Consider the following 15,004-nt stretch of genomic DNA (forward strand, 5'->3'; position numbering starts at 1 on the left):
TTGCTTCCATGTCCTGGCTATTATAAACAGTGCTGCGATGAACATTGGGGTACACGTGTCTCTTTCCCTTCTGGTTTCCTCAGTGTGTATGCCCAGCAGTGGGATTGCTGTGTCATAAGGCAGGTCTATTTCCAGGTTTTAAGGAATCTCCACACTGTTCTCCATAGTGGCTGTACTAGTTTGCATTCCCACCAACAGTGTAAGAGGGTTCCCTTTTCTCCACACCCTCTCCAGCATTTATTACTTGTAGACTTTTGGATCGCAGCCATTCTGACTGGTGTGAAATGGTACCTCATAGTGGTTTTGATTTGCATTTCTCTGATAATGAGTGATGTGGAGCATCTTTTCATGTGTTTGTTAGCCATCTGTATGTCTTCTTTGGAGAAATGTCTATTTAGTTCTTTGGCCCATTTTTTGATTGGGTCATTTATTTTTCTGGAGTTGAGCTGTAGGAGTTGCTTGTATATTTTTGAGATTAGTTGTTTGTCAGTTGCTTCATTTGCTATTATCTTCTCCCATTCTGAAGGCTGTCTTTTCACCTTGCTAATAGTTTCCTTTGATGTGCAGAAGCTTTTAAGGTTAATTAGGTCCCATTTATTTATTTTTGCTTTTATTTCCAATATTCTGGGAGGTGGGTCATAGAGGATCCTGCTGTGATGTATGTCAGAGAGTGTTTTGCCTATGTTCCCCTCTAGGAGTTTTATAGTTTCTGGTCTTACGTTGAGATCTTTAATCCATTTTGAGTTTATTTTTGTGTATGGTGTTAGAAAGTGTTCTAGTTTCATTCTTTTACAAGTGGTTGACCAGATTTCCTAGCACCACTTGTTAAAGAGATTGTCTTTAATCCATTGTATATTCTTGCCTCCTTTGTCAAAGATAAGGTGTCCATATGTGCGTGGATTTATCTCTGGGCTTTCTATTTTGTTCCATTGATCTATATTTCTGTCTTTGTGCCAGTACCATACTGTCTTGATAACTGTGGCTTTGTAGTAGAGCCTGAAGTCAGGTAGGTTGATTCCTCCAGTTCCATTCTTCTTTCTCAAGATCGCTTTGGCTATTCGAGCTTTTTTGTTTTTCCATACAAATTGTGAAATTATTTGTTCTAGCTCTGTGAAGAATGCTGTTGGTAGCTTGATAGGGATTGCATTGAATCTATAGATTGCTTTGGGTAGTATACTCATTTTCACTATATTGATTCTTCCAATCCATGAACATGGTATATTTCTCCATCTGTTAGTGTCCTCTTTGATTTCTTTCACCAGTGTTTTATAGTTTTCTATATATAGGTCTTTAGTTTCTTTAGGTGGATATATTCCTAAGTATTTTATTCTTTCTGTTGCAATGGTGAATGGAATTGTTTCCTTAATTTCTCTTTCTGTTTTCTCATTATTAGTGTATAGGAATGCAAGGGATTTCTGTGTGTTGATTTTATATCCTGCAACTTTACTATAGTCATTGATTAGTTCTAGTAATTTTCTGGTGGAGTCTTTAGGGTTTTCTATGTAGAGGATCATGTCATCTGCAAACAGTGAGAGCTTTACTTCTTCTTTTCCAATTTGGATTCCTTTTATTTCTTTTTCTGCTCTGATTGCTGTGGCCAAAACTTCCAAAACTATGTTGAATAGTAATGGTGAAAGTGGGCACCCTTGTCTTGTTCCTGACTTTAGAGGAAATGCTTTCAATTTTTCACCATTGAGAATAATGTTTGCTGTGGGTTTGTCATATATAGCTTTGATTATGTTGAGGTATGTTCCTTCTATTCCTGCTTTCTGGAGAGTTTTGATCATAAATGAATGTTGAATTTTGTCAGAGGCTTTCTCTGCATCTATTGAGATGATCATATGGTTTTTATTTTTCAATTTGTTAATGTGGTGTATTACATTGATTGATTTGCGGATATTGAAGAATCCTTGCATCCCTGGGATAAAGCCCACTTGGTCATGGTGTATGATCTTTTTAATGTGTTGTTGGATTCTGATTGCTAGAATTTTGTTCAGGATTTTTGCATCTATGTTCATCAGTGATATTTGCCTGTAGTTTTCTTTTTTTGTGGGATCTTTGTCAGGTTTTGGTATTAGGGTGATGGTGGCCTCATAGAATGAGTTTGGAAGTTTACCATCCTCTGCAATTTTCTGGAAGAGTTTGAGCAGGATAGGTGTTAGCTCTTCTCTAAATTTTTGGTAGAATTCAGCTGTGAAGCCGTCTGGACCTGGGCTTTTGTTTGCTGGAAGATTTTTGATTACAGTTTCAATTTCCGTGCTTGTGATGGGTCTGTTAAGATTTTCTATTTCTTCCTGGTCGAGTTTTGGAAAGTTGTACTTTTCTAAGAATTTGTCCATTTCTTCCTCGTTGTCCATTTTATTGGCATATAATTGTTGATAGTAGTCTCTTATGATCCTTTGTATTTCTGTGTTGTCTGTTGTGATCTCTCCATTTTCATTTCTAATTTTATTGGTTTGATTTTTCTCCCTTTGTTTCTTGATGAGTCTGGCTAATGGTTTGTCAATTTTATTTACCCTTTCAAAGAACCAGCTTTTGGTTTTGTTGATTTTTGCTATGGTCTCTTTTGTTTCTTTTGCATTTATTTCTGCTCTAATTTTTAAGATTTCTTTCCTTCTACTAACCCTGGGGTTCTTCATTTCTTCCTTTTCTAGTTGCTTTAGGTGCAGAGTTAGGTTATTTATTTGACTTTTTTCTTGTTTCTTGAGGTGTGCCTGTATTGCTATGAACTTTCCCCTTAGGACTGCTTTTACCGTGTCCCACAGGTTTTGGGTTGTTGTGTTTTCATTTTCATTCGTTTCTATGCAAATTTTGATTTCTTTTTTGATTTCTTCTGTGATTTGTTGGTTATTCAGCAGCGTGTTGTTCAGCCTCCATATGTTGGATTTTTTAATAGTTTTTCTCCTGTAATTGAGATCTAATCTTACTGCATTGTGGTCAGAAAAGATGCTTGGAATGATTTCTATTTTTTTGAATTTACCAAGGCTAGCTTTATGGCCCAGGATGTGATCTATCCTGGAGAAGGTTCCATGTGCGCTTGAGAAGAAGGTGAAATTCATTGTTTTGGGATGAAATGTCCTATAGATATCAATTAGGTCTAACTGGTCTGTTGTATCATTTAAAGTTTGTGTTTCCTTGTTAATTTTCTGTTTAGTTGATCTATCCATTGGTGTGAGTGGGGTATTAAAGTCTCCCACTATTATTGTGTTATTGTTAATTTCTTCTTTCATACTTGTTAGCATTTGTCTTACATACTGCGGTGCTCCCGTGTTGGGTGCATATATATTTATAATTGTTATATCTTCTTCTTGGATTGATCCTTTGATCATTATGTAGTGACCATCTTTGTCTCTTTTCACAGTCTTTGTTTTAAAGTCTATTTTATCTGATATGAGTATTGCTACTCCTGCTTTCTTTTGGTCCCTATTTGCATGGAAAATCTTTTTCCAGCCCTTCACTTTCAGTCTGTATGTGTCCCCTGTTTTGAGGTGGGTCTCTTGTAGACAACATATGTAGGGGTCTTGTTTTTGTATCCATTCAGCCAGTCTTTGTCTTTTGGTTGGGGCATTCAACCCATTTACATTTAAGGTAATTACTGATAAGTATGACCCCGTTGCCATTTCCTTTATTGTTTTGGGTTCGAATTTATACACCATTTTTGTGTTTCCTGTCTAGAGAATATCCTTTAGTATTTGTTGGAGAGCTGGTTTGGTGGTGCAGAATTCTCTCAGCTTTTGCTTGTCTGAAACGCTTTTGATTTCTCCTTCATACTTGAATGAGATCCTTGCTGGGTACAATAATCTGGAAATCTTAACATTGAAGTAAACTGTAAAGAAATATTGAGCTCGAGTTACTGACATAATGTCGATATATTAAGAGTTGCAGATATGAATTTCATCATAAAAATAAGACACTTAGAATGGCCAGAGGGGGATGGATAGAGAAAGAAATATGTGATACACCTAAGTTACAGAACTTAGGTGCTGAGCATGTAAGAGTTTAGTGAATGAATCTTAGAACTTTGTTGGATGTTTGAAACTGTTCGTAACAAAACAATGAGGGAGAGAGTCTGTGAGAGGAGAACCAGGGAAGAAAGGAAGGCATAGGATTGTGAGGGCCGGGAAAGGAGAGTCCACCAATTTGGGGTGACTCGGAGGAGGCCCAGACTGGGGAAGGGATGATTAGGGGACACATATGAGCTTAGCTGTCCCCAAATACTTAACAGGTGGCATTTTATCTTGTTTAGATCCAGGCAGTTGAACTGGGGCTCAACATAAGCTGTTTCCACTTCAACTTTGTTTTTCTTTCTTTTTTTTCCTCTTCATGTCACTTTCTACTTTAAATCACTCCCAGATTAAGTTACAAAACTATACAAAACCCTTTGTTTCCTGTATCATCTGAAACATAGCTGCTGACATGACAGATCCCATGACTGGACACTTGAATGTATATTTCCCACAAATGAGGACAGTCTTCCCCCAAATGACAATACAATCCTGAGCATCAGAACACTATCATCAACACATTAATCCTGGTGGAAGCCTCAGGCTCCAGTGATTTCAGACTGGCCCCATTGTGTCATTTTTAGCACAGCTGCTAACTGCTGCTGCTAAGTCGCTTCAGTCGTGTCCGACTCTGTGCGACCCCATAGACGGCAGCCCACCAGGCTCCCCGGTCCCTAGGGTTCTCCAGGCAAGAACACTGGAGTGGGTTGCCATTTCCTTCTCCAATGCATGAAAGCGAAAAGTGAAAGTGAAGTCGCTCAGTCGTGTCTGACTGTTAGCGACCCCCTGGACTGCAGCCCACCAGGCTCCTCCATCCATGGGATTTTCCAGGCAGGAGTACTGGAGTGGGGTGCCATTGCCTTCTCTGTTTTAGCACAGAGACTTGGCTAAAAGCCCTGTATTGCTATTTCTTCTTTCTCCATGTGATTCTGGTATTTTGTGGAACACTGACAGCTTCCTTTTGGGGACCGCTTGTTGGATTAAAGCCACAAATCCATTACTCAATATGTGATCTATATCCTGATTATGAAAAATTGTATGCATGACAGAACCCTCATTTGTGAAAATGTGTGTGTGTGTGTGTGTGCACGCACATGTGAGAAAGAAAGAGAGAGCCTAAGAGTATTCACACATATGGTCAAATAGAAGTCAAGACACAAAATAATGGATGTTTTCTCTAATCAAGGGAATCTTAATGGTTTCTGTATTCTTATAAAAAAAAATTTTCCTTGCCCATACTTTCTGGGCTTCCCAGGTGGTGCTAGTGGTAAAGAACCAGCCTGCCAACACAGGAGATGCAAGAGACTGAAGTTTGATCCCTGGGTCGGGAAGATCCCCTGGAGGAGGAAATGGCAGCTCACTCCAAAATTCCTGCTGGGAGAATCCCATGGACAGAGGAGCCTGATGGGCTGCAGTCCATGGGGTTGCAAAGAGTTGGACGTATCTGAGCACATACTTTCTGGAATAAACATATTTTAAGAGGAAAGAATACAGGGGAAAATTAAGTGTACGTTACTTGCTGGCACAAAAGGCCAAAGAACAAATATGAATGAGAGTTTAGAGCTGGGAAGAAAGGTCCCAGTTCTGTTTCATTTGCAGGTAGTGGTCAAGGAAATGGGGGGTGGATCCTAGAAGGGGTGAGAGTGTGGAAGCCACTCATGCCTGTCCCTGCTTTGTCTCCATGGGTCAAACCTGCTTCAGCCATGTCTGTAAGGAAGGATGAAATTCACCAGCAGTCATCAGCCCCACTGGAACGGAGCCCCCAGCAGAACTTATGTCCACCAGGTAGATTCTAAGACTGGTCTCCAACCCTTGTCTTCATGTCTGTGTATTTATTTTTGGCTGTGCGGAGGCTTTGTTGCTGCACGGGCTCTCTCTAGTTGTGGAGAGTGGGGCCTGCTCTCCAGTTGCGGTACTTGAGCTTCTCCCTGGGGGGCTTCTCCTGTTGCAGAGCACAGGCTCTCGGGTGCACGGGCTGCAGTAGTTGCAGCCTGTGTGCTCAGTGGTGGTGGCTCCCGAGCTGTAGAGTGCAGGCTCAGTGTTTGTGACTCGTGGGCTTAGCTGCTCTGCAGCAGGTGGGATCTTCCCAGACCAGGGATCGAACCCATGTATTCTGCATAGGCAGGCAGATTCTTTACCACTGAGCCACCAGGGAAGCCCCTGACCTTTCTTTTTACTGTTTAATGTGCCAGCTATGAGTGTGACTTGGATGTGTGGCTTGTAATATATTTCTGTTGGCAGTGCTGGTCTAGGGTATGTGGTAGATGAAGAATCAAAAGATGAGAGCCCGGTTGAGGAGAGTTCCCCTTGTGGATTCCACAGATGGCCAAAAGAGGCCTCTGCAGCCACACTGCCAGCCTCAGGGAATCCTGCGGGGATTTTCTCACCAGCTTTTCCCTTCCTTCCCAGGATTCTATATGGAAGAAGCCATTGGAGGTTGTGCCCCATGCACCGATGGGATAGACTACACCAGTCATTCAAACACCCTCCCTTCTTGCTTACCTTGCACGACTTGCAAATCAGGTACAGAGCCTGTGGTCCCGCATGCCTGCAGTTAGAGTGCTGGGTGACGAGATGGGATTTAAATGGGACGAGGAGTCAGAGACCTGATTTCCAGCCCAGCTAAGTCTTCATCCTGTCTTAGGTCAGTAGAATAATGAAAACAGAAGTTATTTGCATAACGCATGCCAACTGGTAGGGAAGTCTTTCAGAACATCAGCTGGAAAGGGGAGAATAACGTGTCCCTTGATGGAGGGGGCTGGATGGTAAGAGTGCAGAAGGCCTGGGGGAGTGGGGCAGGGCTGGGTTTGAGCTGTGTGATGTGTCTGATCCTGGGCCAGGCTCCTGCGGGCGCCATGCCCTCTGCTCTGGGGTCTCAGCCTCTCAGCCTTCATGACCTGAGGTCCCTCTGCCTTTCCAACAGGCATCACCCATTGGGACATCACCCAAGGGTTCCTCTCCATCCACAGCATCTCAGATTACACCTCACCCCAGCCCACTTCTTGCTCCTCATTTGTGATCTAAAACATTTTTCTTCCCAACCCTGATGCAATCTGTAATGATGCACAGTGCCTTTTGTATGCCTCTGTTGGTGACACGTGAACAGTGGCTGTTCTATGGATGATGTATGTGTGTTGCCACAGAAAATGCCCCCAAAATTATTTAAGAAAAAAAAAGATTAATTCATTTATTTTTGGCTGTTCTGGGTCTTTGTTGCGGAACAAGGGCTTTCTCTAGTTGTGGTGAGGGGGGCTGCTCCTTGTTGCTTCTCATCGTGGTGCACAGGCCCTAGAGCACAGGATCAGTAGTTGTGGCACACGGGCTTAGCTGCCCCGCAACATGTGGGGTCTTCCCAGACCAGGGATGGAACCTGTGTCCCCTGCTTTAATTTAACAGGCGGATTCTTAGCCACTGGACCACCCAGCAAGCCCTCCGAATTACTTCTTCAACTGAGTGGATGGAGATCTGGGTGGTGAAGAAGGGTTGAGAGACATATGAGGGAAACACACCCTCAAAACCTTATCTTTGGTCCCTAGGAGAAGAAGAAAAAAATGGCTGCACCCCGACCAAGGACACTGAGTGTCAGTGCAAACCTGGCACTTTCCGTGGAGAAGATGCACCTGAATTCTGTCAAAAATGCAGCACCGGGTGAGACACAGGAGCCTAGGGGGGCTTCCAACCCACAGGAGACCCGAGTTTCCTTGTACCCATTTCTCTCTCCTGCTTCCGTGAAGCCCCTCCCACCTCCCAGAGCTCCCTTGTGCCTGTGGGGTCTCCTGAGCCTGCAGCAGTGCTCCCTACCACCACTGTTTGTCCTGCACGGCTTTCCCAGTGGCCCCTTCCCACGTCTCCTCGGGAGGGGCCTAGAAAGACCGAAGTGCTGACAGCAGACAGAAGTCATGAGGAGGCCACGTGTGTGTTCCTTCAAGGTTCCTATAAAACCGGAGCCAACTCGACAGGCCTCACACCCAGCCCCTTGTTCCCCAGTAGCACCTGAATCTTTCTTATTTGGGGACTCGGTGGCCAATAGTAATTCACTATCCTCTGATGCTCCAGTGTTGGCTGAGATTGGTAGGAAGAGTCAACAGGTGGATGAGAGGGCCTTATATTCCAATTTAACTGGAGGATGAGTCAAACTTGTGACTCTTGACCTGGATGAGGCCCTCCCCACCCCGCACAGAGCTTCCCGTGCAGCCCAGAGAAGCCAGGCGGGCCTTGCAGAGGAAGCCCAGCTCCTGAAGGGCAGCTCTGAACACTCAGTAGGAGCCCGGGAGCCGCAGTACACAATCCTGGATCGTTCTCCCGCCCAGGGATGGGGAGTGAGGGGACCCTCCCCTGCAGACAGCAAGAGCCTGTCTCCCCTCCACTGTCTTGTCAGGGGACCCAGGACGGGAGGCTGCCCCCTCTTTCTCCTCATCCAGCCAGCTGTCCCTGATGGGTCCCCCTGTGTCTGTACCCAGGTGCCCTGATGGGAAGGTCATGGTCATGAAATGTACCCCCTGGAGCAACATCAAGTGTGTGGACCAAGAATCAAGTACCCTGACCCATGGGGAGGCCCCAGTTCCTGGAGAGCTAGCAACCATGAGCCAGTGACCAACCATCACTCTCTCTCCCTCATCAGGCCCTTCAAGGCTGGTGATTAAACTTGTATCTGTAATTGCCGCTGTCCTAATCGGATGTGTATGGTGCTACTTTACAGGTGAGGTTCTAGAAGGGAAGGAGGAGGTGCTGGCTCCCTCCTCCATCTCCCCAATCCTCCTGTTCCTCCTGGCTTGTCTCTGATCTTGTTCTCCAGGAAACCCCTCCTCCTCCCACCTCACCTGGTCCTACAAAACTGATCACATTGGGCCCCCAACTCAGCTGACGGTCCCCTCTTCCCCCTGGCTGAGTCTGGTGGGAGGAGGCAGGAGAAGAGGGTGGTTCAGTAGCACTGCACAGAGATTTTACATGGGTTTCATTTTACTTCATTTTCTCCCTTCTCTTCTCCTCCCTGAGGGTTCTCCAGATTCAGAATATCCCGCTTGCAGTCACAGGCCCGGGGTTGTTTGTTCAGTGTCTGAGCCCCCACCCTGCACCCTGTCCCTAGGAAGGGAGGTGTGGCAAGAGCGCCCTCCCCACCACTCAGTGGATGTCTCTTCTCTTCTAGGTCTCTTTAATGAGTGCTGGCACAAGGTGATCGGTTTCTCCAGCATCTGGTGGCCTCAGACCCTCAGTAACTGCATCACAACAAAGCCCAGGGTGGACACGGTCCCCGGTGTGTCCTATGCTGTTGTCCCTGAGTCTCTCAACTGGCCTGGGGGCTCTAGGCTGAATGTAGGAGGGAGACTGGCCTGCTGAGAGCTGTCCTAAGGCTGGTTGGCAGCGCTGGCCCTGTCCTTACTGTTTGAGACACCCTCACTCTGTAGCCCTGGGGTGTGGGGGGTGTCAGGCAGGGGTGCTCAGTTCCCCTTAGCATCACACCAGAGTCTGGGTGCCATCAGCAGAGCCCAGATGTGCTGAGTCTATGCCCACTTGGGCATAGCACAGGTGTAGGTGGGAAGGCAGAACCTACTGTGTCCCCTCAGAAGCTGTAGGGGTTTGTGGGTTTGTGACTCCTGGGTCAGTGCCTTGCTTTTTCGAGGCCCTTTTCTGGCACTTATGTCCCCCAGGAAGGTCTGGGGCTCTGGACCATGCACACAACAACAGGCTGACCAATGGAGATTGACTTTCCATTCTGGTCCCTTGGCAGAAAAAGAAGCTGCAGGAAACAACGCCCAGTCCCGAGATGCAGCAAGCAGACTGCCTGTTGGTGAGTGTGGGGCTCTGGCCCTTCTGCTTGCTTGGGACTGTGGTAGAGACAGGGAGAGGCAGTGGGTCAGGTCTCCTCTTCTCTGGGGAGGTGGTGATGGAGGGAGACCGTGGCATGGAGAGAAGGGAGCCCACCCCGTGCTCTGGAAAGAGACCAGGGCATGGAGGGGAAGGGAGTCCCAACCCCTGTTCTGGTCCACTGGCAGCTCTGATGCTACTTCTCATCTGTCTCGTCACCACATCCCTCGTCTAGAACAGGGCAGGCGAAGGGTAATCACTCCTCCCATGACTGACCCAGTGATGGAGTCAGAGCTACATAATAATTTTCTATGTGACTGTTACATACTTTTAAGCCATTCCTCATCATAGTGGGAATTTCACATTTATTTCAAAAGTATTGTTAAGTTGAATCTACTTGAAGTAAAATTTCTTTGTCAACATATAGAAGTATTTTCACTATGTGTATGTGTGTGTACATATATATATATGTATGAGGAGGGCATGGCAACCCACTCCAGTATTCTTGCCTGGAGAATCCCCATGGACAGAGGAGCCCAGCAGGCTACAGCCCATGGGGTCGCAAAGAGTCAGACATGACTGAGTGACTAAACATACGTATATTATATATGTATACATACACACACACACACACACACACACACACACACACACACATACAGAGACGTTTACAATTTGGGGTCATATCATTTCAATAGTTTTGAGGTTTTTGAGTTTTACCTTAATTTATAAATTAATCTAGGAGGAATTGAGATCTTTTAGCTATTCTATATTTTTCTTATGAAAAGAGTTAGCATTTTAAGTTAAGAGTTTTATAATACCTCAACTCCATGTGTGTTTTCCTTTGGTAAATTGCTCATTTCTTGTTGAGGCTGTATCTTTGTATTACAATGTTCTATAACCTTATGAGTTTATCCAACTCATAATTCATTATAGAATTTATTGTCATAATTTTTAACATTCACCATCCACACACTCACATTTACGTATTATTGTTGAACCATTAGAGTTTTATAAGAATACAATCGTATATAAAATAATGACTCTTCTGTCCGCTCCCTTCAAAGATCCTGCATTGGTTTTGTTTTGCTTACGGCTGCATCTGCCAGAATTTCAGAACAAGGTTTACTAGGCTCAGTTCTGTAACCTAGGACCCCCGGTTAAGACCAAGGCTGCTCTCCATTGTGTTTTACAGAAACCAGCAGCACCTGAAGGATCTCAGAGGAGCAGATGGCTGCTGGTTCCAACAGACGCCACTGAAAGTGAGTGTTTTTTTCCTGGGTAGGGGATCAGGAGTAGAGGGAGGAGGGACAGTGTCCTAATTTCTGTCTCCATAGCAGTTAGGGCAACTCAGAGAGGGGATGGCTTGTCCCTGAACCATTGGGACTCTAATTCCCTCCCTGCCCCCTCCTCTTTTTCCCACCCTGCACCCCTCTGTCCTCTAACAGTGGCCCCTAACACCTCCCTGTCCTTCCCTCCTCCACCATCCTCCTCCCTGGTTGCTCAGGGCCAGGTTGACCCACTCTGAGACATCTGATAGGTTGTGCTGTCCAGCAGGGCACCTCCTGGCCCAGGGAGGCTGTGGAGCCCCTGTCCATGCATGCTAAGTCTCTTTAATCATGTCTGGCTCTTTGCAACCCCATGGACTGTAGCCTGTCAGGCTCCTTAGTCCGTGGGATTCTACAGGCAAGAATACTAGAGTGGGTTACCATGCCCTCCTCCAGGGATCATTCCAACCCAGGTATCGAACCCATATCTTACATCTCCTGCATTAGCAAGCAGGTTCTTTACCACTGGTACCACCTGGGAAGCCCTGAGGAGCGCCTGAACTGTGGCTAAATCTGATGAACTGTAGTATATAACTCGATACTGTAGTTCAAGGACTTGGTAGAAAAAAGGACTGTAATTTGTCTCGTTAGTTTTTTTTTGTATATTGATTACATGTTGAGGGGCTTCCCTGGTGGCTCAGATGGTGAAGAATTCGCCTGTAATGCAAGAGAACAGGGTTCAGTCCCTGGGTCAGGAAGATCCCCTGGAGAAGGGAATGGCAACCCACTCCAGTATTCCTACCTGGAGAATCTCATGGACAGAGGAGCCTGACAGGCTACAGTCCATGAAGTCACAGAGTCAGACACACAACTGAGCAGCTAACACTACATATTGCAGTGAAAAAAATTCTTAACTTACTTTTAATTGGAGGATAATTGCTTCACAATGTTGTGCTTGTTTCTGCTGTACAGCAACCTGAACCAGCCATAGGTGCACATATATCCCCTCCCTCTTGAGCCTCCTTCCAACGCCCCCATCCCACCTCCCTTAGGTTATCACAGAGCACCAGATTGAGCTCTCTGTGTTATAAAGCCACTTCCCATTAGCTATCTATATTACATATTGAAATGAAATTTTTTAGAATACTTTGAGTTAGTACCATATTTCATGAAAAGTAGTATTGTTATGTTTCATGTTTTCAGTGTAACTGTTAGAGAATATAAACTTGTGTTGGGTGCCCTCCTTATGTACTGTGGATGGTGGTGTGCACAGCATTTCACACACACAGCGTTGAATCTGCAGCACAGCCCATGAGGCAGGTGGTGTTTGCTCCATTTTAGGGTTAAATTCTTGCTCAGAGTCTGTCCCCATCCAGCTCTACCGCAGTGTCAGGCAGTGAGGCCGAGCGGGGTGTGAGGCCGGAGACCTTCCTCCCTCCAGGCCTTTGCTTTGTCCCCAGTGCAGAGGTGGCAGCCAGGGGGCCTCACCCTCCTGAGAAAGACAGGTGCCCTCCTCTGAGGTCTGTTGCCCCTCACTGTCCCACCCTCTGTCTCCTCTCACAGATGCCTTCTCCCTCTGTGACAGCAGTCTCCTCTTCCAGATGCGCCCTCATCCCCTGCTTGGGGCAGGACTCTCTGCTGACCTGGACTGTCCCCAACTGCTCTGGGTGCTGGCGAAGTCCAATGCCCAGTGCCTGTGTGGCTTGTTTGCTGCTGGGAAGCAGGTCAGGGGCGCAGAGCAGCAGGCTTACCAGCAGGGGGAGCTCCTCAGGTTCCCATCCTGAAGTCTAGGCCTGAATTGAGGGTCCTTGGCCTTTGTGGAAGCCTGTTCCAACTCTGTCTCTGTGACTTTCCCCCAACCTAGGCCTGAAGCTATTCTTCAGTGACTTTGCAGCTATCTTTTCCTTGTGATTTCTGTGATTCGCTCTTGATGCAGTTGGGCCTCACATGAAATGAGATCCTTGTGACCAGAGAATAGGCCTGGGTCTCTCCGGATGCCTTGTGTGAAATGCTGCCAGTCACCAAGAAGGGACAGGGGACCTCAGTCAACACCCCGATAGATGTCTTGGAAATGTTTTTGCAAAGGTTGACAAAAGAGACAATTCAAGAGCGCCTGCTGAACTCAGGAAAGTATTAACATGTTTATGAAGAAAGTGAGACAGGCTCTGCTGTGCCCTGACTGTTTGAGGATGTCAATCTTTCATTTCAGGACACACTCCTAATAGACTTCTAGTTTTTATTTGTATTTGTTTGAAATTTGTCATTCATGTTAGTATGTATGCATTTAATGATGTAACTTATAATGAAAGTGTTAGTCACTGAGTCATGTCCAACTCTTTTTGACCCTATGGACTGTCGCCCACCAGGCTCTTCTGTCCATGGGGTTTCTCCAGGCAAGAGTACTGCAGTGGGTTGCCGTTTCCTTCTCCAGGGGATCTTTCCTACCCAGGGATGGAACCTAGGTCTCCAGTTTTGACCACACCAGTCACATCAACCTTAGGGAATTGGGCAGGCAGACTCCTTACCGACTGAGCCACCAGGGAGGCCCTGTAACTTGTAATATACATGATTAAAGTGCAAACATCTTGTATGTCTTGGTACTTTTATGTTTGTGCATATATTTATATGTGTAGAAAAACATTTTGCAAATATAATTTCTAGGTTTATGTGGGCTACCTGGTTGAGTACTGGCAATCCAAAGCAATTAGAAATACAAAAGGAGGGCATTCCCTAGCTGTTCAGTGGTTAGGACTCTGTGCTGAGAGCCCTGAGTTCAATCCCTGGTCAGAAAGTAAGATCCCACAAGCCATGAGGCAAAAAAAAAAAGGAAGATCCCACGAGCCATGAGGCAAAAACAAACAAACAAAAACCTACAAAACAACAACAACAATAAAGGAGAGCAAGCCCACTGCTGGGGGAATTTGACCACTTTGGGATTGCCTGGCGACTTCTTTAGGGTCCAGGCTTTAAACATGTCAACTTTATAGTTGGGTGAATATTTGTATTTTTCATAGGGAGATGTTAACAAGTGAGCAGAGAGGGAGGGGAAGTGGCACCCCCGTGCTGTGTCTGGTGACCGTGAACTGGGCTGTCATTCCCCGGGCTTCCTCCTGCTCATCTGGGAGGTTAGGGTGGGATGTGGGTTAGATATGAGTGTCAGATAGTTTCTGTGTCACGTCTGCTCTTATCAATGACCTTCATTGCATCTGGGCTCAAGGAAGAGAGGACAGGGATCTGCCATAGTTTCTGGGAGGAAGAATGGACGGGCTCCTGGGTTATGTTCAGGGTTGGCTTGCTCCGCACTAGATGGGCCCCCCTTGATACTGGTGCTCTGAGCCCAGAATTGCCTTTTTGTGTTTGAATTGGCTGATTAAGGATCTCAGCCCCTCTGTAAGCTTTGATGTTCTGCAGAAAAGACACAGAAATGCTGATTCTTAAATACTGTGAGAACTGACCTAAAATGCCTGCTATATTAGGTTTTTTTTTTTTTTAATTAAAAATTTTTTTTTTTTTTACCTTCTGCTAAACCCTTCTCTGTAGTATTCCAATCACTGCAGGATAATTTAATGGCAGAAGCAATTCTCAGGGAGGTTTTTGGTCTAGTCCATCTCAAGGCTTGTATGTTGTCTTCCCTAAGGTTGATGTGACTGGTGTGGTCAAAACTGGAATTGCCTAAAATGTAGGTACAAATGGATACAGTGTGTGGAGTTCACTTGTGTTTTTAGAAGGGCTGACCCCCGTGGTCTTGGTGCTACATCCCTCTGGCCCTGATGTCCCTCCCTTTCCTGGAAGTCAGGTGTTTCCTGTCTTTGCTGTTCCTTCTGTGCAGGACACTCTGCCTTCATCCCCAGAAGGAGATAGAAATGAATTCTTGGGACTTCCCTGGTGGTTCAATGGTTAAGACTCTGCACTCCCAATGCAAGGAGC

General features: G+C 45.7%; 1 protein-coding gene and 2 long non-coding RNA genes across 3 annotated transcripts; all 3 read left to right on the forward strand.

Moving 5' to 3' along the window:
• Nucleotides 1–5,662: 5,662 nt before the first annotated feature.
• LOC129651052 (tumor necrosis factor receptor superfamily member 10C-like) lies at nt 5,663–8,597 on the forward strand. Its single transcript, XM_055579779.1, has 4 exons — nt 5,663–5,789; nt 6,414–6,527; nt 7,541–7,652; nt 8,465–8,597. Exons 1-4 carry the CDS (start codon nt 5,663–5,665, stop codon nt 8,595–8,597), a joined length of 486 nt encoding a protein of 161 aa, XP_055435754.1.
• A 70-nt stretch (nt 8,598–8,667) lies between these two features.
• LOC129651760 (uncharacterized) lies at nt 8,668–9,258 on the forward strand. The gene is made up of 2 exons (XR_008714291.1): nt 8,668–8,703; nt 9,151–9,258. It is a non-coding gene; the product is annotated as an uncharacterized LOC129651760 (long non-coding RNA).
• A 1,754-nt stretch (nt 9,259–11,012) lies between these two features.
• On the forward strand, nt 11,013–13,592 carry LOC129651761 (uncharacterized). Its single transcript, XR_008714292.1, has 2 exons — nt 11,013–11,071; nt 12,942–13,592. It is a non-coding gene; the product is annotated as an uncharacterized LOC129651761 (long non-coding RNA).
• Nucleotides 13,593–15,004: the final 1,412 nt, after the last annotated feature.

The sequence above is a fragment of the Bubalus kerabau genome, chromosome 4, assembly GCF_029407905.1.
Source record: "Bubalus kerabau isolate K-KA32 ecotype Philippines breed swamp buffalo chromosome 4, PCC_UOA_SB_1v2, whole genome shotgun sequence".
Lineage (NCBI taxonomy): Eukaryota > Metazoa > Chordata > Mammalia > Artiodactyla > Bovidae > Bubalus > Bubalus kerabau.

Coding starts and splice junctions, on each gene's coding strand:
- LOC129651052 (XM_055579779.1), top strand. CDS start 5,663: ATGCCTGTCCCTGCTTTGTCTCCATGGGTCAAACCTGCTTCAGCCATG. Junction 5,790..6,413: donor GCAGAACTTATGTCCACCAG/GTAGATTCTAAG, acceptor CTTCCTTCCCAG/GATTCTATATGGAAGAAGCC. Junction 7,653..8,464: donor TGTCAAAAATGCAGCACCGG/GTGAGACACAGG, acceptor GTCTGTACCCAG/GTGCCCTGATGGGAAGGTCA.